Source organism: Corvus moneduloides, chromosome 1 (assembly GCF_009650955.1).
Source record: "Corvus moneduloides isolate bCorMon1 chromosome 1, bCorMon1.pri, whole genome shotgun sequence".
Lineage (NCBI taxonomy): Eukaryota > Metazoa > Chordata > Aves > Passeriformes > Corvidae > Corvus > Corvus moneduloides.
In genome coordinates this window covers 8,831,004-8,853,601 of record NC_045476.1, presented here as the reverse complement: position 1 = coordinate 8,853,601, position 22,598 = coordinate 8,831,004, and the positions used below count along the sequence as shown (strand labels likewise).

At 38.7% G+C, this 22,598-nt stretch overlaps 1 protein-coding gene across 4 annotated transcripts in view; it reads left to right on the top strand.

The window, feature by feature from the left end:
- Positions 1–22,598, top strand: part of PTPRN2 (protein tyrosine phosphatase receptor type N2) — a 659,325-nt gene that overhangs the window by 606,456 nt on the left and 30,271 nt on the right. For all 4 annotated transcript variants that reach the window (XM_032099269.1, XM_032099287.1, XM_032099259.1 and 1 more), the window contains 3 exons: positions 4,118–4,195; positions 18,284–18,403; positions 19,559–19,725. In XM_032099269.1, the coding sequence (XP_031955160.1) occupies positions 4,118–4,195; positions 18,284–18,403; positions 19,559–19,725 (365 nt within the window). The remainder of the gene's footprint in view (positions 1–4,117; positions 4,196–18,283; positions 18,404–19,558; positions 19,726–22,598) is intronic.

Sequence of the window (22,598 nt, the reverse complement as noted above, 5' to 3'; positions counted from 1 at the left end):
TTCATTCCATTAGGGGCTTGAAAGGAAAGATTTAAAAAATTGTTTTAAATTTTAATTCAAACATGAAGATGAGTACTAGTCTACCTTTTTAATTTTAATGCTTAGATGAATGTGATTACAAAGTTCATCTGCATTTGCTGGATATGCTTTCTTTTGCAAAAACAAATACACTTTTTCTTCTTTTAGAGACTGTCTATACTTTGTGTAATAAATACATACATGGAAGTAGATTTTGTTGGTGTTGTAGACACATTAAGTCTGGAAACCACACAGAAGCTTGCATCCATACAAATTTTTCAAGGCATTAATCAGATTTCAACTTCCTTTCTGTCACATTTGTTCTACACTGGATTTCATTCTGATCTCATCATTCAGGAATATTTCAGATGGACTCAGAGGATTTAGATGAAGGTAAATATGGTGTGACTGAGACCACATCTCACCCAGCATCTTTGTAAGTGGAAAGTAAAGATCTGACAAGCTGAGAGGGAAGGTAAAAGGAAAGAATGAATCACTGTTATCCTTTACATGATATTTCAAAATGGTCATTGATGCCTATTGACACTTTTACTTCAGTTTGCAGTTTTACAAGACTGCTTAACAAGAATCTACATGTACCACTGTCAAGGATTTGCTCCCACAACGTATTGATTTTTCTGTATTTTGTCAGCATTATCAGTGAAATCGTGCAGCAGCACAATCTCTATCTAAAAACTCAACAAAATTCAGCATTCTTCAGGGAATCCTTGCAAAGTCTTAGAATAAGGCAGCTGGATAATAGAACTCTTGAAGGAAAAACCAACAGTGTAGCTTTTATTCTGTAGTAAAGCAAAGGTGGAATCCTTGTCTGATATTAACAAGATGCAACCAGTTATGATAATGTTCTTCATATATTTTCCTACTCTAAGGTACTGTAAGTCAACATATCCTACAAAGCCCTGTAGGAAAACACAAGTTGTGCCATTAAAGTTTTTTCTACTTTTTCTTTTCCAACAAGAAATCTCAGTGCTCGTCCTTTATCTTTTCATTTGCTTTTGATACTGGTAGTGACAGAAATCAGCACAATCAATTGCAGGGCCAGTTATAGTAATCCTTGATCCCTAATATAAAATCATGGAAAAATAGATTGAAACATTATCACCAGACTTGCCTGTGCTGTACTGCAGCAGAAAATGAGAATTCTACCACAGTAGAACAGTTGTAATAATTGCAGCTTTTTCTTTCCAACAATGGCTATTCGATCCCATTCTGATGTAAGCCTTGTGAACTTGGTGCTTTGATGGGAAATAGAGGGAAAAATCCTGTTCTTTTTGAACAATTACTATTAGGGTGATTTCTGAAGGTTGTTCTGTTGTAAAATGTTAGCAAACAATCAATTTTTGTTTTAATACTTGATTGTATGGGGTCTGGAGTTCTCCATTCTTCTCTGGAGAACACATTTTCTATTTTATTTTCATGAAGTGAGGAATCTGAAATCCTTGAAAGACGATAATGACTACTGACATTAAAAAAAAGGCCTTTTACTTGATCCTTTATTAGTTAGTTTAAAGCCCATTACTGACTTTATTTTTTTATTCAAACTTCTGTTAACTTTGATAGATTAAGATGCCCTTGGTGTTCTTGATGACCTTGAGAGAATAAAAAAGAATATAACAAAAACATTCAAGAACTGTCCCTTGCCACCACCTACTCACATTAAATTGAATGTGACCAGACTACGGATTTTTCACACTTTTCTTGAAATACGTGGTCTTTTAAACAGTGCATGTAATACAAAATTGATGAAACCAGGAATTTCATTTAATTAGTTTAAACTTTGCTCTTATTTTTGTTCAGTTAAAGATCATTTAATAGTGTGATAGCATTTTCTGCCATTTTCTATTTGCTCCGAGCAAGAAGAGTTTCTGCTCATAATTGTTTTTTGTTCAACACAATGTGCTTGGAATGTAATAATTGTAATTGTCTTTTGAATTATTGTTAATCTGCTGATATACTTCACTAGTCTGTGCTTATTGTAATGTTTGCCACGTTCCAACAGCACCTTTGTGACAGAGGTTGATTAATGCTGAAATGCCAAGATTGGCCTATTCCTGATTTATCAGCTGAATGTTGAGAAGTATTTCCTCCATGACAGCACTATTTGCATCATCCTTGATTTCTTCTGCCTTTGTTTTCTGGCACGTCTACATTAAAAAAAAAGTTAATTTTAGAAGATTTTGAAATAAATTACTATTTTTCTAAAGTTTGATATATTTATTGTTGGTTACATCTCCAAGCCAAGCTCTTGCCTGTTGGAGAAGTGACATCATTTTCAAGTGGATGCAGCCCACAACAATTTCCACTGGGAGTAGCACATCCTCCTTGTTGTAGATCAGTTTTTCTAAGGTTTCACTGCAAGTTTAAATCCTGTAGATCTTTGGGATTCAAAACAAAACAACAACAAATTATTTCAAGTGTAATAGAGAATACAAAGTCCCCCATTTTTAAGCTTGACTTTGCTTGATCACATTTGCTGTTGTTTTCAGCTGTGTTTAGTTCAGTGTCTCAATTCTTACAAAACAAAAACAAACCCAAAAGCAAACAAAAAAAGTTGCCCCTTCTGAAATGTTTCCTAAGGGTTTTTTTGTTCATACTGATTTCTGAATAAAGCTAGTTTTCCCTGATCTCAGAATACCCACAGCAGTAAATGTTCTGCTATCAGAATTGCTTTTGTCAAAAGGCAAAGAAAGCAAGGTTGAAATTCGTTGTGAGCAATTGCTTGTTGGGAAGATTTATTTGCTGATAAGAGAAGCATCCCAATGAAACTTGGAATAAAATGATGGTATTATAGACATCCTGGTCAAGGTTTTTTCTAACAATGGGTGGTGAATCAGAAGCAAGCTTTTAGTCTAAATGGATTCAGTGACTTTTTACCTGTGTTGTTTTGTCATGGAGAATTTTAATATTAAGTCCAGCTTAATTATACATCAGAAAATTAGAAACATAAAAGTGATCTCTTCCTTTTTGCAACATTCATCATATTGTTGTCCTGTTAGAATAACTTACATCTGTTCTTTTATGGTTCTTCCCTCTTTTATGTTGCACATAATTATGAGGTGCCTTCTTTTACGCTGACATGTACCATCACTGAAAATTTTGATAGGCTATGAATAAATTCAGGAGATGCCTGTTAATGCAAATGTGACTCACATTCATTCTTATTCAGATCCTTACTTATAGAACAGAACTGTGTATTGAGACAAATTCTGCCTTCAGCTACATGGGTATAAGTTAACTCTCACCGACTTCAGTGTCACTGAGTCACACCCACACATCTCAGAGCTGAAATGGGTCTCTTTTCTTTATGTTCAAAGTTTTGTCTTGCCCAGTTCAGGGTTAGAATGAGTTTGTTTGTTTTTTAATCCTATCAGCAGATCTTCTTTTTCAGCAGGATGGGTCCTAAGATTTAGAACCAAGAAAACCACCCATCAGTTCGAAAACATTCATTGTAACACACTAATCCTATTTACTCCTGATGGCTTTGTTTCTTAGATTCTTTATTTTTTCTGCTCAGTGAATTTTCTGCTCCTTGAATTAAACGTAATAATTAAGGTCTTTAAGCAGAACTTCCTCCATTGAGGCCAAATCCATGCATTTAGATAAATCAGCTAACCAGGAAAAGCCAGAAACTGAATTTGTTCTCCATTTTTGCCGTTTTTTAGTTATATGTGCCCTTGATTGGCATGGTGGAAATGGAGAACATATTTAGCTGTGTGGAGCATTCTTAACATTCAGTGTAGAAAAATGTTTCAAATGGCTCCTGGGTTGCTATGAAACCACGAGTACTGATCTCAAATAAATGCCTTTGTCAGCCACCATAAATGATCTTACTCTGCATGTTGAGGACATGGGACTCTGCTCATCATGTGTGCTGATATTCATCTGATGTCATCAGTCTTTTGGGGAAAGACTTCTCCTCTGAGCATACAAACAGAAATAAAATACTTTGCTTGCCAGTAGAGGATGGAGGGACACGATAGTCTTTTAGGAATCCCTTGTTCTGCCCTCGCATACTTTCTAACATTGCAAGGGATTTCCTTTAAATAAATCCAGTCTCTGTTCTTCCTCCTTATTCCAGATGGACCATGACCCCCGAAACCCTGCATATATTGCCACCCAGGGCCCTCTCCCTGCTACTGTTGCTGACTTCTGGCAGGTAAGTTAAACATCTCTTTGAAAACTGAATTTATGTCACAAGTTTTCCTGTGCTTCTTGGAATGTAATTTGTATAAAAATATGTTGTGCTTGAGTCATTATAGGTGGAATAACCTCAATTCAAACATCTTTTTAAAATCTAGTACATGGATATTCAAGCCATTTATATATAAGACAAGCCCTGCTAAGGAATAGTTGATCTGAAAACTAGACTGAAAACCTCAGGCCAAAGTATTCATATTTTAGTGCCAGGTCTCTGTAATTAAATTACTGCCAAGGATTCAGTGATTTTCAGAGGGCCTGACCTTCTGAAGAGTGTAGCCACAATTCATTGTCACTCTCCAGATCAGAAAGGACCGAACATTGAGTGCCATGAATTTTCCCATTGAAACCTATTCCTCACATGTCGCAGTTCCCCAGTATGCTTAAATCCTTACCTTTTCCCTACCATACGCAGTCAGGACCCAGCTTCATGAATTTAAGTAGGGGCAGAATTTTTTGCAGTATTGGGGCTAAATGGAGTAGTTATTGATGCACAATTCGGAGTTTACGTGGCATACAGGTGTTTTAGTGCTGGTGCAGCTCTCAGATTTGGACCTACACATGTTGCCAGGGTAGATGTGTCTGATGGTGTGATGGATATATGTGTTAGATACTCCTTTGGAAGTACAGAAGTGTGTCTGAAAGTTTACAGAAGCTGTCTGGGGAGGAGGCCAGCTGGGGCTTATTATCAACATGAACATATGTTTTTATTTTTTGTTTTGCATTATGAATTTAGAAGTTTTTGTTCTGAAGATAGAAAACGTCTGTGTGACAATTTCAGAAGTGTCATTGTATTTTAAGAGCTTGCATCAGTTGAAATAATCTCTTCATCTGCATCACCTGACCTATCATTAGAAAGTATTAAGTGATCCCTATGTCACAATTTCCTACTTTTTCTGATGAGAAATCAGGACATTTTTGAAAAAATCATTGAATTTTGGGTGTGTGGATATTGAACTGCTCAGTCCAAGATATTTTGGTGTTGGGGTCCCTCCCCTGCTGTGTAGCCCTGGGAGAGGGGCCCTGAGGGCACAGACATGGGGCTTCCCTGCCCCTGCTCAGCCTCGTTCCCATTGGTTGGTTTGTGTTCCCTGCGCGGGCAGAAGGACCCTTGGTCCCGTGACTGGAACAGTTCCTCCGCTGAGCCCCGGCCATGCGGCTGGAGAAATAAACATCTCTGAAACATCTAGCAAGAATCTGTCTGTCCATATATATTTCCTTTCCACGGGACTCCTGGTTTGATATATGCGTGTTGCAGGATCCCCACTGCAACAAATGGTGGAGAATGCGGGCAGAACGATCCCCGATCCCTAAGCGACTGATTTGTGTGAGTAAACCCTGGAAACTTTGGATTCCTCTTCTTGGTTTTGCTTTGCTATTCCATATCTAAACTATGGAGGAACCGTGGGAAGACTCTTGGCTCTCAGAGCCGCATATGGACATTTATCTTAAACTTAAAATGATTCTTGAACAACGATTTGTAAATTTTAGCTTGATTCAAGCTCAGAAAGAACTGAAACACTTCCTGGCATGGTTGTTTAAGAACTTTTTCTATGTTTCTTGGGATTTAATTCTTACCAAGGGCTTTTGGAAAACCGTTTGGACACAGTTAATACTGGAGTCAAAATATATGCCGATGGAAGAATATTTTCGTGAATATTATTTAGTTACCGAGACTGTTGAGCAATGTCAGCTGTGTCCTGGCGAAGGGAAGCCTGGCGCAGGGACCGTGCGGCCCAGGCCACGTGCACCGAGCGCTCTCCGAGCAGCAGCGAGGCAGTTCCCGTGCGCGGGCGGAGCCACGCAAGCCGCAGTGTCGGTGGTGGAGCGAGGCGCGGCGGGACCCGGCGGTGCCCGCCCGGTCCTGTGCAGCGCGTGGTGGAGCGAGCCCCGGGAACGCCCGACTGAGAGGGGAGGCGCGCGGGCGGTGGCGGGCGGCAATGGCGGTGGAACGGAGCCGCGCCCAGCCGAGACGTGTGCTGGAGCAGGGCGCGGGGGAGTCATCGCTCGGGGGCCCGGCCAAGACGTGGGTGCAGCGCCCGGCAGCGGCAGCGAAGCTGCGACCAGAGGAGGCGACGCACGGAGAACTGAGCGGCGCGGCCCGGCCCGGCCCGCGCAGCCCCGAACGCGACCCCGGGAAGAGCGCGCAGGCACCAGCAGCCCCGACAATTCCAACACGGGAGCGACCGAAGGAGAGAGCAAAGACGCAGCGAGACAGAAAACAGCAGCCACTCGGAAAAAGATCATAGTAGCTAAGACCTTAGGGATAGTAAAATGGTATAATGTTAAGCAAAATTATGGTTTTATAACAAGGTGTGACAACCAGCAAGACATATTCGTGCATAGAACTGCTATTAAAAAGAATAACCCTGAAAAATGCATCCCAAGCTTGGGAGATGGAGAGGTGGTGGAATTTAATATTGTACTAGGGAGAAAAGGGTTACAAGCATCGCAGGTCACTGGGCCTGATGGTGTTTCTGTAAAAGGCAGTATATATGCAAAAAATCGTAGTCATGTTAGACAATATCTCCATTGTAAGCCCCCCCTACAGTTTCCCTTTCCTAATCCCACCTTTCCCTTTTACCCTATGTCCTATTACCCCCAGTGTATTCCCAATCCGTTTTTTCATCCATGGTTTCCCTCACAAAACCATGCTTTTGCCAGTTGTTTCCCCAAAAATCCCTTTCCAATGCCGAGTGGGGGATGAAAAGGGGGAGGGAAGAAGTTAAACCCTCTCCTGCCTCAGTTTCCCCACAAAGCATGCTCAGAGAATTCTGTCTCCCTTCTGTCAGCCCTAAGATGTTCCAGAGAATCTGTTTGGACATTTAAAGACTCAGGAGGGTGGCTTGTTTTGTTTTGAAACTGTTCTTGTTATGTTTATCCAGTTGTTTTCATTCTCCTTTTATTAAAATAAAACGGGTGAGGTGTTGGGGTCCCTCCCCTGCCATGTTGTCCTGGGAGAGGGGCCCTGAGGGCACAGACACGGGGCTTCCCTGCCCCTGCTCAGCCTCGTTCCCATTGGTTGGTTTGTGTTCCCTGCGCGGGCAGAAGGACCCTTGGTCCCGTGACTGGAACAGTTCCTCGGCACAGCCCCGGCCATGCGGCTGGAGAAATAAACATCTCTGAAACATCTAGCAAGAATCTGTCTGTCCATATATATTTCCTTTCCACGGGACTCCTGGTTTGATATATGCGTGTTGCAGGATCCCCACTGCAACATTTTGGGACTGGTTTCTAGAAGGGCAGAGCAAATGCTTTCTGCTTGAAGTCAAGTGAGCTTTTGGTCTGGATTAAATTTGCAAGTAACTTGTGATTTTTGTCTTCCCTATTTGGTAGTTAGCTAGAATTGAGAAGACTGATCTTTTTTGCTTGGCACGTGGATTCTTTATAAGAGGCATGATACTTGAGGATGTATTTTTTAAGTTACACAAGTTACACATGGAAAGTAAAATAGTTTATTAGCTATTCTTTAATGACATTTTATGATTCCTAGGGCCTAGGTTTTTAATTGTTTATTTTTGCATATTTGTATATCTACATTTTGTGTACTTTGACCTGTAAATGCCCCTTTACATGTTGAAAAATATACGTTCTCATTTTTAAATGAGGCATTTAAAAAGCCCACTTTGTATAAGCATTGCAGAAATCAGAATTAATCATACAAGCATAGTATGAAGGATATCTTTTGTTCTTCCCCCCCACCAGTTTGAACAGTTAGGCAACCTGCCTGCATGGTCACAAAGACTACAACTGAAATGTTGTTTCTTTGTTCTGTGATCCAATCTTCTCCATTCCAACCTCATACTCAAAAGATCTCTTTCTCTGCTTCCTTTCCTCATGCTATTTTGTGTGCTATTTTGCTATTTTCTGCTCTTTTTGCTGGTTCTCTTCCCAGTAATCCATCAGTGAAAGTTCACTCCAGCTCCCCACCAGATTTGCCATAAACATCTCCTCAGAAACTATTTGGTAGCCATGGTTCAGCTTCAGTTCAGGTGTGGCTGTGTCCATTTTTGATGTGATGCTCTTTTACTATTTCTTCTGTTAGGTTCCATAGAAAAGGTGTTTCCTGACATTTATTTTGATGATGTCTGTCACTTCAACATAACAATCTGCCTATGCCAGATTGGTCCAATACCCACTTATCTTAAACTTCCTACAGATCACATTTCAATGTGCCAGTTCCTGTCCCAAGCCTTTTACACAGCCCAGGGTATCAACCAGATGTAATAAACAGGCCCAGAGAGATGAGCTCCTCACCAAACACTGCATCCACAAGCACTGACATGAAGGAGATCCAGTGTACAAGTCAAAAGCCATGGCTTGAAGATATTGCAGTTTATGTCCAGTTGCAGGAGAAAAGTTCAGTTCTATTTTTCAACTAATAGTGCCTATTTTAATGTAAAGAATAGGAAACCTGAATTTGCTATGGAAAAGAGTCTTCACTCCTGTCAGGGCACAATCCATTGATATTTACTTGGACACAGTTTTCTGTAGTTTATGGTGCTTCCATGATGCTACCACCAGGGATTGTTTAAAGATTCAATTATTCATTCCTGATACATCTTCTCAGTGGTTCTCCTCCCTCTCCCTCCTCCACTTAATGCCAGCTGTTGCAGAGTTGTGTTGCTCTTTTCCCTTTTTCGTGCTCAGTGAAGCAGTTTTCTAGCTGATAGTGAGAAGAGTGACTTGACTCCAGAAAGATCTGGGACTGTTCTGCTGTTCCTTGTCTAAATGCACAATGTCATGCTTTAGCAAGTCCAACAGAAACCCTTGGAGCTTGGCATCACATTCCATGGCAATATTTACTGGATGTATTGCTTCTTATTTTTGCAGAGATTTAGCTGCTAAAATTCCCGAGAGCCAAGGTACACAGTGGGCATCAGCCACTTCGTCGTGTCTTGGCTGAAAGGCTGCCCCAGCAAGAACCTGTTGTTATTGCTTCCCCTCCTGTAGGCATTTCAAGCTGACTTTTAGAAAATTCTTGTCTACAGAGCATTTGTTTTACTTGAAAGTGTAAGGCAACTTTCTTGGCATTTACAACACAGCTGATACCCACAATGAAATCCAAACTGCTTCTGATCTGTCCTGACTGTCTACACTTCATGCTCACATTCCAGATATAGTTTCTAAACCTGCTTTCTCTTAACTTTCATTATATTCTCCCACCAATCAGTGACTACATCTACAGTAGCAAGCAGTCTGGCCCACTATGAATGGATTTGTGGAATGTCACAATACTTTGTAGGTTTTACCAAACAGATAATTTAGTTTTAGGTAATCTTTTTTTTTTCTAGTTTTACTGGCAGGCCCCTCTAAAACCTGTTATGTTGATCCCGTGCCCAGTATTTTAGTGCAAGTACTGTTAGACACTCAGCGATCAAATTCCCATTTACTGTATTCGAGTTGCCCGCATCCAAACCAAGATCATAGTTAGCTCAGTGCCTTTGCTTTCTAGGCAGAGCTTTTTCATACAACATTGATGATGCTTGGTCCAGGCACACATAGTTTAGCATTCTTAGTTCAGGTGAGCAGGTCCAAGCATAGTACCACTATGGAACTGAAGAGGCACCAGTTCCATTGATCTCACTAGAGACCACTTCTTGGAAGATTAGGTCTTTTGGGTAGGATGGAGAGGAGCAGGTATCATTCTTCAGTACCACCTAACTTGAGCCACTAGAGTTGGCCATTAGTCTCAGAATTTTCTGTACAACTTCCTGTTCATTTGGTTTCCATGTTGACCTGACAGATCAGCTTGATGGAAGTTTGTCTTTTGTCTTTCGAAGGCACAATGTTTGGGTTGGAGATGGTCCAAATGCCTGGATATTGGTCATTTGCAAATGGTGTTGAAATTTGTATATGTGGTAAGAAAAATAATAATAAAAAAGGCAATAGTCTCATACTGGCTTTTCAAATGGCAAAAGATCTTCATGGTTATCTGTGTCCCTCCAGTTTACTTCTCCAGCTCCTTAGATTCTTGGCATAGCTTCTCTAAGCCAGCAAGTGTCAAGTTAGTTCCAACTTTCCTGGCTTACCTATTTCTTTGAAAACTTTCTAGCCTGCAGGAGTTGTGGTGTCAGTTATCTCATTGATCTGTTTTTCCACAGGGCTTCCTAATCTATCTGGATGCTCTGTGTTGGCGGCTCAAGCAGAGATTTCATCTCTGCCTGCTTGTCATCTCTTGGACCACTCTGGAAATTTTCCAGCCACTACTTTAATTAATTTTGAAAAGCCTCCAGCTGATTTAAGTCTTCTTTTAATTTTATCTTGTCTTGTTTTCATCTCTTTTTACCAATTACTATTTCTGAGAAATACATCCTTCATTGATTCTATTTTTGATCAGTGGGAATTCCACCTCAAGATTCCCTTTCTCAAAAACTGGATGACTGTCCTCACATGGTATTAATCCCTTTTTACCTGAGTGCTTAAACAGTTTGTCAGGTCTCTGTGTTGTTTTCTTCTCAGCTGGAAAGAAAATTCATCCTTGGGACAGGGTTTTGCTTTGATAGAGTTCCATTTTATTTACAAAGAAAGAACAGAGTTTTATTTCCTTGAACAAAGACAGAATCAAATAACAGTCAATAACTTCTTTTTTCCAGACCTCATTCACCCAGTGTTTTACCCCCAACCTCTCTTTCAGCTTTTCTTCTACCAGGATCACAATGCTAGTTTGTTGAGCTGTGCTCGTGGTTTCTTTATTCCTTTTACACATTTATGCTGCTTATCGGAATTAATCATCTTGCCTTGATTAATGCTCTCTCTCTGCATTAAGCATATCAGTTTCTAGAGAAACTCATGGGTCCATATGCTTCATGTTTCTCTTGGTTTTGATGATAACTTCTGTAATTTCGGTTATCAGGCTTCATAAAAGAGTTTGCTTGTTTCTTACATTTATCTTGAATGAAAGGTGATGATTTTGTCCAGCAGCTTCAGTGAGATTTCACTCAGCTCTTTCACATAGCGCTATTAAAATTCAACATCTCTTTGAACATAATTCAAAAGAAAGAGGATGTAGAACATTTCTGATCTATAACAAGTTTTCACAGCAGGAGTTCCATGTTGTGAATAATTCTGGAGGCATAAAATTTTATTATTTTCAGTATGCACTGGGTTATAATTCCATGAAATATTTGACATGAAGTACATGTCTTAACTTGCAAAGTATTCTAAGAAGCAAGGGATGATAATATGCAAGAAGCTGTTTCTAAGAGTTAGGATACTTAGAACCAACTGTCCTTGCACTGAAAAATTGTTCTTAATTATGCTGGTTTTATAAATTGCATGTCTGCTAAGGTTCGTCATCCCCAAATGGAGATTTCTGTAGGAAGCCTTAATTTCTCCCTCTGGAAAATACCCCATATCATGTCTTTCTTTCATAAATCTACCCACGTTTGTCCTTCTTTTCCCTCCTTCTTTTTGGAGGGAAGTGCATTTTCACATTTTTTTATTTTACCACATTAAGTGAAATAGGGGGAGGGAACAAGCACTTCCTGCCATGCTTTAGTTGCCTTAGAAAATGAACTCATATGTGGTATATATATTTTTATAAGCATTTGTTGTGTTCCTGTGACGTCCTCCCTCCATGACAAACATAATTAATCATTATCTGAACATTACAGAAGTTCTACAGAAGGAGTAGAGAAATATGATTTTCCTCATTTTGCAAATGCTAAGTACAGAGCACCTATAACAGTAAGTCATGAGAGTAAATTAAATGTAGTCTATACTTGTAGTTTAGACCAGAAAATTCCATGGGTTTTGACTAGATAGATCTGTATCTCAGGCTAAATAGATCCCCCAATGCCTGAGTCCCTGAAGGGCTCCAGTTTGGCAAGGATGACTGAGCAGACACCACTCATGAACAGCACCGAGTCAGACACAGGAGCAGGAAGGCAGACTTCAAGTGCTGCCCCTTTGTGGTTAGGATGCTCCTCTAGGAATCAAGGAAAACCTTCATCATCCTACATGTTCTGAATCAAACCCATGCTTTTCCTTACCCCATCTTTCCACCATTATTTGTCAGTACATGAAATAATCTTGAAACTGGAAATGCTCTTCACCCTCCTTGTTAGAGCTGCACATCTCTTGCTGACAAACAAAAAGAGACCACACTGGAGTGGAGGTTTGCATTGTTGTCGCTATAGTGACTGGGGAAACCTCATCTCTGTTCCCTTGATTATTTTTGTATTTTATTGCAAGACTGTTAAATGTAAAGTGCAGAAGGTGTCCCAAGAGTAAAGTCCATTGCCCTAATATGAGCCAGGGAGTTCAACTGCCATTTCCTTTTCGCTTCCTCAGCCCTGCCTTTCTTAATCTAAAACTATTTTTACTTTTCTCCCTGTTCAGGAGTAAATTATCAGCATCAGTCCAAAAAACTGACTATTGGTTTTCTCCCAGATCACAACAGCATATTAAGAACTGATTCCTGAGTCGCAGTCTTGAGGACGTGATAAATCTTTGCATGTCTAATCAGCAACACTTGCTTCTCTCTTCCCGTTTTGGAATTCAACAAAAGAAATACAAAATACTGTCAGTTGATTGTTTCCTCTGTAAAAAGGATTAGTCATCAGTAGTCTCCAAGGGCAAATCACATAGCAGGAGACCATGTCCCCATAGCTGAATGAGTCTTCCAGCAAAATCAGTGTTCCAAGCCCATGGGCTGAGTAGGAACAACTGTACCAAACCCTCCTCAGTTCTAATTGCTGGTTTCTGTACTCCCAGTTCAGAACGTTTTGTGAGTGCTGAAATTAATTTACAGACTAAATTATTCTTCTGCATTTTGTTCTGTGCAGACACGGTGCTTTCAAGCAGTTTTGATTCCCAAGTTTTATTTTCTTTGCCTGGAATGGGACTTCCTGCATGTCTAATCAGTTCTCACCTTCATAAAGAAGAGCAGATGAAAACCAACAGAAAGCAATTCAATGTGTAAAATATGCATATTTTAATTTAATAAAGGAAAAACAGCAAGGGAGACATAGGCACAGAACAGTAGCCCCTAGAGTTCTAGTAACTTGTCAAGCCATGAGAAATAAATATAGCATTAGTAATTCCATAAGCGTTCAGTGAAGGAGTCTGCTTTTACCACGCTCGCTTCTAATTATGGTTCTGGTTGGAGAAGGTAGTTAGAAATGGTCCCTTAAAATTTGTATCCCTTTATTGTTTAGTTTCCACATTTTCAATACTAAAGGAAAAGCTAATTTCTGATGATTTTGGTGGACTTTTGCTCCTGAATGTGGCTTTGTCAGCAGTGCAACTCAAAACAGAGCTCATATTTAAATTATTTAATAATAAGGCTTGAGTTAGGAGTCTACTGAGAAGAATAAGAGCAGTTTATGTCTTTCTGAGAAAGCAGAAATTATTGCAACACATACAGTCATCTTGAGTTTGCCTTTCCCGCTGACTTCCAAACAAGTGTTGCTGCAACAGCAGGGGACATAATATCATATATAAATACAATGTATTTATACATGTATACAGTGTATTTATATATGGTCCTCTCTGAAAACATTTTTCCATCTGCAGTCAGATACTTGTTAAATTAGGTACAGATTGTTGACCATTCATCTTCCAACCTACAGATTTCCTTAACTGTCAGGCACAGTTATGATCTTGCAAATGACAATTCTGACCTTGCCAGATTTGACTCATTTCATATTAAAATTATGTCATTTACAAACAAATATTTCGCAAAAACAGTTTGTATGACTTTTTGACTGGCATACGTTGTGAAGTTCTAGTTGATAACAAAAATCTAAATTTAACCCAATTTTTTTTCTTCAGTTAAAAGATCCCCATTTTTTTTAAAGCTTGTGATGTCGCAGCTGAGTTAATTATTTTCACAATATGTAATGGGATTAATGTTATCTGATGCAACAAGGGTTATTGCCTTGCTTTGTTGTTTCTTTAGGACTTGTGTTTATTCATGTTGAGTTTTGATCATTAGAAATTATTTGGGTTCTGTTTGGTGGTTCATCTGCTTTTCCAAGTCCTTGCATTTACCAATTATACCAGTTGTATGGCAAGCCTAAAAGACTGAAAAGGTAAATTCTGTAGTTTGCTGGAGGTCTCTCCCAGAAAGCAGGTGGTGTGATTAGCATGTTATATTTAGTGAACTGGCTGGATTTAAATTATTATCCCATCTATTTTCTACTTTTAAGTCATTGCATTTTAGAAACTTCTCCACTAGTCTCCATTAAATGAAGAGTGTCTGGGCAAAGCTCATATCTTATCATTTCCCCATCACTAAAATGACAAAAATGACTGAAAAAAGAAGTTTGGGGAGAATCATTTATTATAAAAAGAAGCTTCAAATTGATGAAGTGTCTGGAAAAAAAAGGGGGTTCATATTAACCATTTTATTTACAAGCTAGTAAACAAGGACATTTTAAAGTATAAGCTATCAAAAAGTGATGTTTTATCAGATTTATGGCAGTGTTGTAACACTGATTCTGCTATTTGTGACTTTGTTTTTCTCATTACATGAAAAACCAATTCCGTGCTCCTTTTCAAGTAATTCTTACTAAATATAATTCATCCCAATGTGGAAGCCCTTTGTATGGGGCTGGCAGTGCTGGATAACCACAGCATGAGGTCTCTACACTTGGTGGATTTCATCAACAGGAAATTCTGAGGATCTTGAATGCTCTGCTCATCTTTGGGTTGTGGGATTCAGCCTTTAATTTGAAGAAAATTGAATAGGATGGTGTTTTTCTTGTCCAAGGAGTGTTCTTAGAATGATACATATAGCAGAACCTCATTAAAGATCATTACTATGTTACTCTCTAGGCCTACAGGCTGAAGGTGGACATGTCACATAAAACTGTGCAGTGTCCTCTCTTTTCAGCAAAGAATACACTGCAGGCTCTGCAGTGAGCTCCTGTACAGAACTCGGGCTTTATCGTTCCCATTCACAGCACTCCATTCAACATTTCTTCTTCTACTGACAGTATTACCATAAATTACAAACAGGAACCTGCCTGTGCTAAGTGATTTAAATAAGTTTAGTTTTATATATTGCAAATATATACATGTGTATATTATATAATGTATATATAGAAATATATTTAGTTTTTGTAGGCACTTAGAGTCTAAGGCTTAATTTTGCTGGGCTCTACGTAAAAAGAAAAGCTTCTGTTCTCTTTATTCTTCTATCACATTGTGCAAGCATACAAAGTTCAGAAATATGTGAATTACTTCATATTTGGAACTGCACTTTTTCCTCCAAGTCCAGCTGAAAAGTCTCTTTGGTAACCACAGACGCTTCTCCAGAGGCTGTGCTGCAATTGTGCAGACCAAATCTGGGCTACCTGTTCTTTCTTTACCAAGACACATTCTTGGGGCCACTTTCTAGTTTGTGGACATGTCTGGACACTGAACACAGCCAAGTGTGAAGTGCTGGGAGATGCAGATTCTGAAAGTCCCATCAACTGCTTAAAGATGGGGAGGTGAACAGATCACAGCGTAAAACTCTGTGAACTGCCTTTGACTCATCCTGCTTCTGCGTTATTTAGAATGAAATACAGATACCAGCCTGATGTTCCAATATTTAAGTTAGCAAGGAAACAAAGAAAATGCTGTAGTCCTCCAGTCACAGGCTGTGAGCCTTAGTGAAAATCCCATCTCAATGGTACACACAGGAGATTCAGGGACATTTGCTTGTAACAGGAATGAAGGCACTAGATTGTATTGCCTTCTTGATTTAGTAGATTTGACTTCTACTTTTCACACAATGACCTAAAAGAAATATTATACCCCAGAGTAACTTTGAAATTGTTTGTTTAAATTAACTTTCATTTGGATTTATGCTTAATGAAATCTTCAGAGATGCAGACAGCCCCTCTCTAATGAAATGCTCTATCTTTGAACCAATGAACAGGGTTGCCAAACTGTAAGGATTCCTCTCTAAATGAGTGGGCTTTTATAATGTTACACTTGGGTGGCACAAGCAGAGTGCTCGATGATTAGTTTATGGTCTAGATCATTGTATTTTTATTACACTCATAAAAACTGTGTTTCTCCTCATTTTCGTAATGGCTTCAATGAGCTTCTATACCTTCTAGAGGCACATTAAATCGTTATGTGATGAAAGTACTGATTTAGTGGGGCTAGTTTTAAAGTAAGATGCATGTTTTGAATTCTTATCTTAGTCTGATTGCTGGCTGAAAAAGGTGAAACTACATTAGAATGAATGAAATCTGTATCATCTTCCTTACATATAAAGAAGGTTTCCAGCTGTGGCCTGAAACAAATGCAGTACAAAAAAGATAAAAACAATAAATATACATCTGTCTGTAAAGTGTCTATAATTTTAAAGGATGTTTAAATGGTTTTGTGGCATTGTGAGGTTTTAACATGAGGATGAGGAAATTACAGACATTTTTATCTTAAAAACCTTTTTAAGGGGTTAAAAGAAAAAAAAAGATTCTTTTTAAATTCCACTGTATTTTTTTTACCCCCTTTCTTTTCAAAATGATAAATAACTCTATTCTGTGTAAACCCTAGATTCATTTCTCTAAATAATTCTAAGCCAGTTTTAAAAGTTGTTTTAATTATGTCGCAAAATGAAAAAAGGGAAGAAAAATGTTATTTGTTTCTCTATATGCAAGCTATTCTTAAAAGAGAAGACAACATCATTATCCATGAATGGGAAACCTTTTTATTTGATATGTAATTAAAAAAAATAATCCTTGAATTGAATGTATCATCTCATCTTTGCACAGTTTAGACAAAGGCCTTTTTTGTTGACAAAATTTACATGTCAATACAGTTGCTTATAAATATTTCTGTGAAATAAACATAACCCTTCACAAAAAGAGCAGTTTACTCTTCATTTAGTAATTTTATATGCTAGCAAAAAGACAATGAATGTTGTATGCAAATATAACATCAATGTACAGCATAATAATAACAGTTTTTAGTGATTATGCTGCTTGGTATTAATTCATAGGAGCCTTTTTGTTCAGCCATGGGCTGTGTTTGGAACAGAGATATGCCAGACCAGAGCAACTCTGCTTGTTTGCTATTTCTGAGAGACATCCACAAATCCTTTAGTTGAGGATGTGCTTGATTCTTGTATCCTATTCTGTGGCTGGTCTGAATTATTAAGTGATCATGCTGGCAGTGAAGATACTCTCTTTTCCTCTGTTCCTGCTGTACCTGTGCTCTGTGAGTGCACTGTCTGCAGCACAAGCTGGATTTTCCTTCTACCTCCAGAAAAAAAAAAGGAAAATAAAAGAGGAAAACAGAACTAGAAAAAATAAAGGAGGAGGGGAGAGAAAAAAAATAAATAATGAAAGAAAAATAAAGTAGAAAAGAGGGAAAGAGAAAGGAAAATTAAAAGGAAAAGAAAATTAAAAAGAAGAAAGGAAAAAGGAAGAAAGAAAACATAGCAAAAATGGAAGGAAAGAAAGAAGGAAAAAGAAAGTAATGCACATTTGCAACGAATCTTTTACAAATGTGCATTTGGAGGGATGATTTTTCCACCCAAAATGTTCCTGGAAAAACAGATTTGCTTTGAATTTTTCTTGCCTTTTCTTCATTATTGTTGTTCAGATGCAACTTTTATGATTGTTCCAGCAGTGCAGGATTTTAATGGCTTTTGCTACTTGGCAAACTGAAAAAAGACGTGGGGTTGAGAACACAAACGGGTTTCAGAACATGTGACTTTAGTAAGTCTGTGCTGCTTCGGTGTTAAATATCAAATCTTAAATAGATGGGTGTTCTGCAAGCACCATTCAGTGTTCCTTTAGTGGATCTAAAAGTTTGACAGAAAAGCGGTTGAACACGGTACCAGGAGCAAGGAGAGTTTTTGTGGATGACCTGAATTGAAATCACAGGAAATTCTTTAATATTTCATGGACGCCTGCAAAATATGGTGCCAGTTTATTCAGGGATTTGAAAGCAGCTGCAGAGTAAAAGTGTCTAATGAAAATGAAATAAATTTTCTGTGAATGGAATAAATTTTGATTGTGTGTCTGAGTGCAGTAATTATACATGTCACGCAGTAATTAGGCAGTCACAATGTGGCCACGGTGTCTTTCTTTGTCTGCAGATGGTCTGGGAGAACGGCTGTGTCGTTATTGTCATGCTGACACCCCTCGTGGAAAACGGAGTCAAACAGTGCTACCACTATTGGCCAGATGAAGGGTCAAACCTCTACCACATCTACGAGGTACCTACACAAAATATCTGGTTGCAAACGTGACAGTAAGTGCAGGGGCTGATTCCATGCGGGGCAGAATGGTGTTGGAGGCGATCTAACCTGGAGGTCGAGCGGAGGACTCTGAAATACACTTGGTGTGCCTTCGAGTAGTTTCACATTCGCAAAAAAATTGGAGCGCAGCTTTAACAGCAAGGTAGTTTCCACTGAATAAAATACAGTAAATAATGAGTGAAATATTGCAATATTAAAAGGGACAATAATTTTTGCATTTCGAATGTTTTTGCAACTGGTTGACATTGAAAGCATGTATTTGTATTTATATTTTACAGGAAAATAGTATTTTTGGTACTAGATAATTTTGCCTTACGATAGCCATATGTAAATCCTTGTAGAAAAATCTCTATATTGCTGTAGTAATTAATCCTATCTATTTTTATCTCTTGCCTCAGTCACAACAACAAATATATATTTTTATTTTCTGCTTTGCATTTCTAGCCCAAAATATCATATCATGAGTTTTGTTGCAATTCAACATTGACAATGACTGTCAGATTTTTCCAGTGGTCAAGCTGTGTAGAGGAAGAAAATAATACCACAATGCCAAATATGAAGAAATGTGGAGAACCTGTGAAGAAATACTGTTATTTAAACTAAAATGGGAATAAAGTCATTTTCTGAAAAGATGAGCTCTGTAAATAAGCTGCATTTTTTAATGCTTATCTTCCTTCATAGCAAAAGAAACTGAATTTTCACTTCTCATGTGAATTCAACTCAGATTTTTAAGACCTCTGAGAGTGGCTTGGGTGATGCATTTGTGGGCATTTATGAAAAGAAAGCAACTGCCAGTCTAACACATTTTCAATACAAAATATCTTTTGTATTCACATAATGTTATAAATATTAAATTTAGTGAAATTTCACTTTGCATTAAAGTTGTCAAAATTTTTCTTATCTTTTCAATAGCAATGGCAGCTAACCCCTTCCTGACAGCTACACTGATTGCTAAATCAATTTTTTCTTTTTTTCCCCATACTGGCCAATTTGCTAATAAAAATAAAATTTTCATGCAGTTCCTTCATCCCAGAAATCTTACACCTGCAATCCTGAAGACGTGACTTGCAACCAAAATTGCTGATCTCCATTTGTTCCTTCCTGTGGGTGTAGGTAAATCTTGTCTCTGAGCACATCTGGTGCGAGGATTTCCTCGTGAGGAGCTTCTACCTGAAGAACCTTCAGACGAACGAGACCCGCACAGTGACGCAGTTCCACTTCCTCAGCTGGAACGATCAGAGGGTTCCTGCTTCCACCAGATCACTTCTGGATTTCCGCAGGTAAAGCACAAAGTATGGCAGTTCATTTAAAACGATACAGATCTGAGGAACTAGACTAGTGCTTTTATTTCTCCTTCGAAGATTTTTGGGTTGAAAGGGGGCTCCTCAGCCTGTGATGCCACAATGCTAAACTAACAGAAGTATCTTCAGCAGGTTGATGTTTAGTGTTTCCTCACACAGAGATGTTGCCTGGGTTTAAGACATCTTCGTTTCCCATTTAGAGATCGACATCTTTCCTCCCTTTGTATAATCTTCAGTGCTTCTGTATTTCTTTGTTTTTCAAGTATTTATCCATTCTGCAACTTCCAGGCTTTTTGTGTGGCTCCCCTAAGATCCTTATTTCAGGACCCTCACAAATAAATTAGGAAGAATGAGCATGCTTGAAAAAAAGAATCACAATGGAGTCATATGGCAATAGCGTCATTCCCATGGGACCATTTGCTCATAAGGATCCAACAGTGAGGTCTGTAGACCTTTGGCTGCAGGAAGGTGGAAGTCTGAAAAAGCAGATGAAAATGTTGACAAAGTGTACCCTTTGGAACTTTAAAGAAAGTCAGTGTGGCTTTAAAATACAAATATACAAAGGCAAAAGCTGTGAAAGTCCTTGCCACCTTCTCTAATGTTTGCTGCGCCTATCTAAATTTTAATTTGAAAATTAAAGCCATGCATGATAAATACTGGAGCGAAATAATCTTCATTTGATTGCAAACCGTGCCCAGTGCATCACGTGTAGGTGTTAGCGTGCACCAGCTAATCCACAGCGATGCGCTTATGACTAATGAAAAGAATCTTCAGGAGGTTTGGGGAGTTGGTGCTCAATCCGCCAGCGGCCTGTGGGATCGCGTGTTCTTCTCTCTGCTCTACAGTATTATCTACAACCCCCCGAAGTGATTATAAGGGGCTCAGTGCTCAAAAGGTCCAAACTTGTTTCTTTCAATGAGTGCTGGGAGCTCTGACTGATGCCAGTCTAAGCTGTGCATCTGCACCCGAGGGGAGAAGCTGGCATACAGCCAACAGGAGCTGGTTGCACAGTTGTCTGTTGACAAAATTTTACCCTTAAAAACTTAGGACTAAATGCCGCCCTTCATCCACTCAGTATTCTTGTACGTATTGCAAGGCTTTTCAAAGCAGAGAGACATCTCACACGGTGCAGGTCAGGTAATGGAGTGCAGCTGCTCTGAGTCACTTGGAGCTGTGGCTAGGTGAGGATGTAAGGATACACTACAGAGTCGCAACACAAAAGCGGTAGTGGAGCAAGGAAGCGCAGCAATAGGATGGAGTTGAAATTGTAATTGAATTTTCAAGGTTTTCTTCTCTGGGTTCAACTTTAATATGATTTTTGTAGGTTGATTTCCCTTTGCTCGTGGTACTGAGGAAGTTGCCTGTAGTGAATTTCTGTAGTGAGAATTGTGAATCGGTTCCATTAAGCTGTGTGAGGCTGCAGCACAGAGCCAGTGCAGCGTCCGGCTTTGCTCTTTTCAAAGTTAGTGGGAAATCTGTTAGCAATTCTAACTAGAGCATAAATGAGCCTGTACAGCCAGGACATCTGAAGTTCAGAGCACCTCGCCTCTGACTAGTTTCAGTAAGGATTGAGGTCCCTCCGTGAGCTGCAGGATTAGATCTACAGTAAGTCACAGTTCACATCGCCAAGAAAGTGCTTCTTAGAGTGACATTGTGTAAGGGTTAAATAGCCGTGTTGAAGAAGTGTTGTGCAATACTTTGAAAAAGAAAAATGATAACTAGCTGAGAAAAGTAGTGGAGCTGCCATTCTTTGTATTTTAAGCCAGTATGGGAATGAACCTGTTAAGATTTAATTGAATTCTGAGTGTTCATTTCACATGTATTCACAGTCCAGTGTAGGGTACTGTAATCATTTGCTACGTGCAGATTTTGTACAATGAACTCATAGTACTGAATGCATAGTAAAATTCCGCCTGAAAAGGAATTTTGGCATGCACAATAGCTGGTCTATGAATCTCAGTTTTCTTGGTCATCTGATCTTCCTTTTTTTTTTTTTTTATTTTTTTTTTTTTGTTCTCTTTTAATGACAAAAAACCTAATGCACTATTGCTAAAATAATGTATTTGGAATTCATTTATACAATACATGTTTTGCACCTGAAGCTTTCTATTTAAAGTACAAACTCTGCTGGATTACGACAGCTGAGTCATAAAGCCCCCAGAAAAATGTCTGACAGTGCTAGCATACTCTTAGTAGGGTAGTGCTAGGAAGGGGCTGCTCTCATTTCTTTTAATCTTATCTATGTTTTTATGTGCATTCAGTGTGTTTGTATATATATATGGATATGTGTGTATATTTATATATTCACATACATATATGAAATTAAGCATATACATAACCAACCCTCTATTTTTTATAATTCATCACCAAGAAAAATTGGATTCCCAAAATTACCTTGCCCAGAGTCTGTGGAAATATGGACCTTAAAATTTTTATTGAAGTAAATTTTGCAAGTCTCTTTGAAAACTGAAAGCTTACATTTCTCTTACTATGTATCAAACAGTGATTTAGATGATTTTGCATCTAGCAGATACATTAAACCTTGTTGAATAATCTATCATACTTTCATAATGTAGGAATAAATTGCCAAAAAGAGATTATTCTATATACACTTTACAAATCTGTACAAAAGACAGTCCCTGAGAGGTGAGGCTACTACGGAAACCACTGGTCAGTTTTAAATGCTTCTGGAATCCTAATTTCATTTTGAACAATAGACCAATCATTATTGCTCTGGACTAGCTTGTTAGTCATGCACTGATATGTGTCATTAAATATTTCTTGAGCCCAGAGGGAGCACATTTACACTTTAAAGAGGGACTGCTAAGCTAAAAGATAATTAGTATCACATG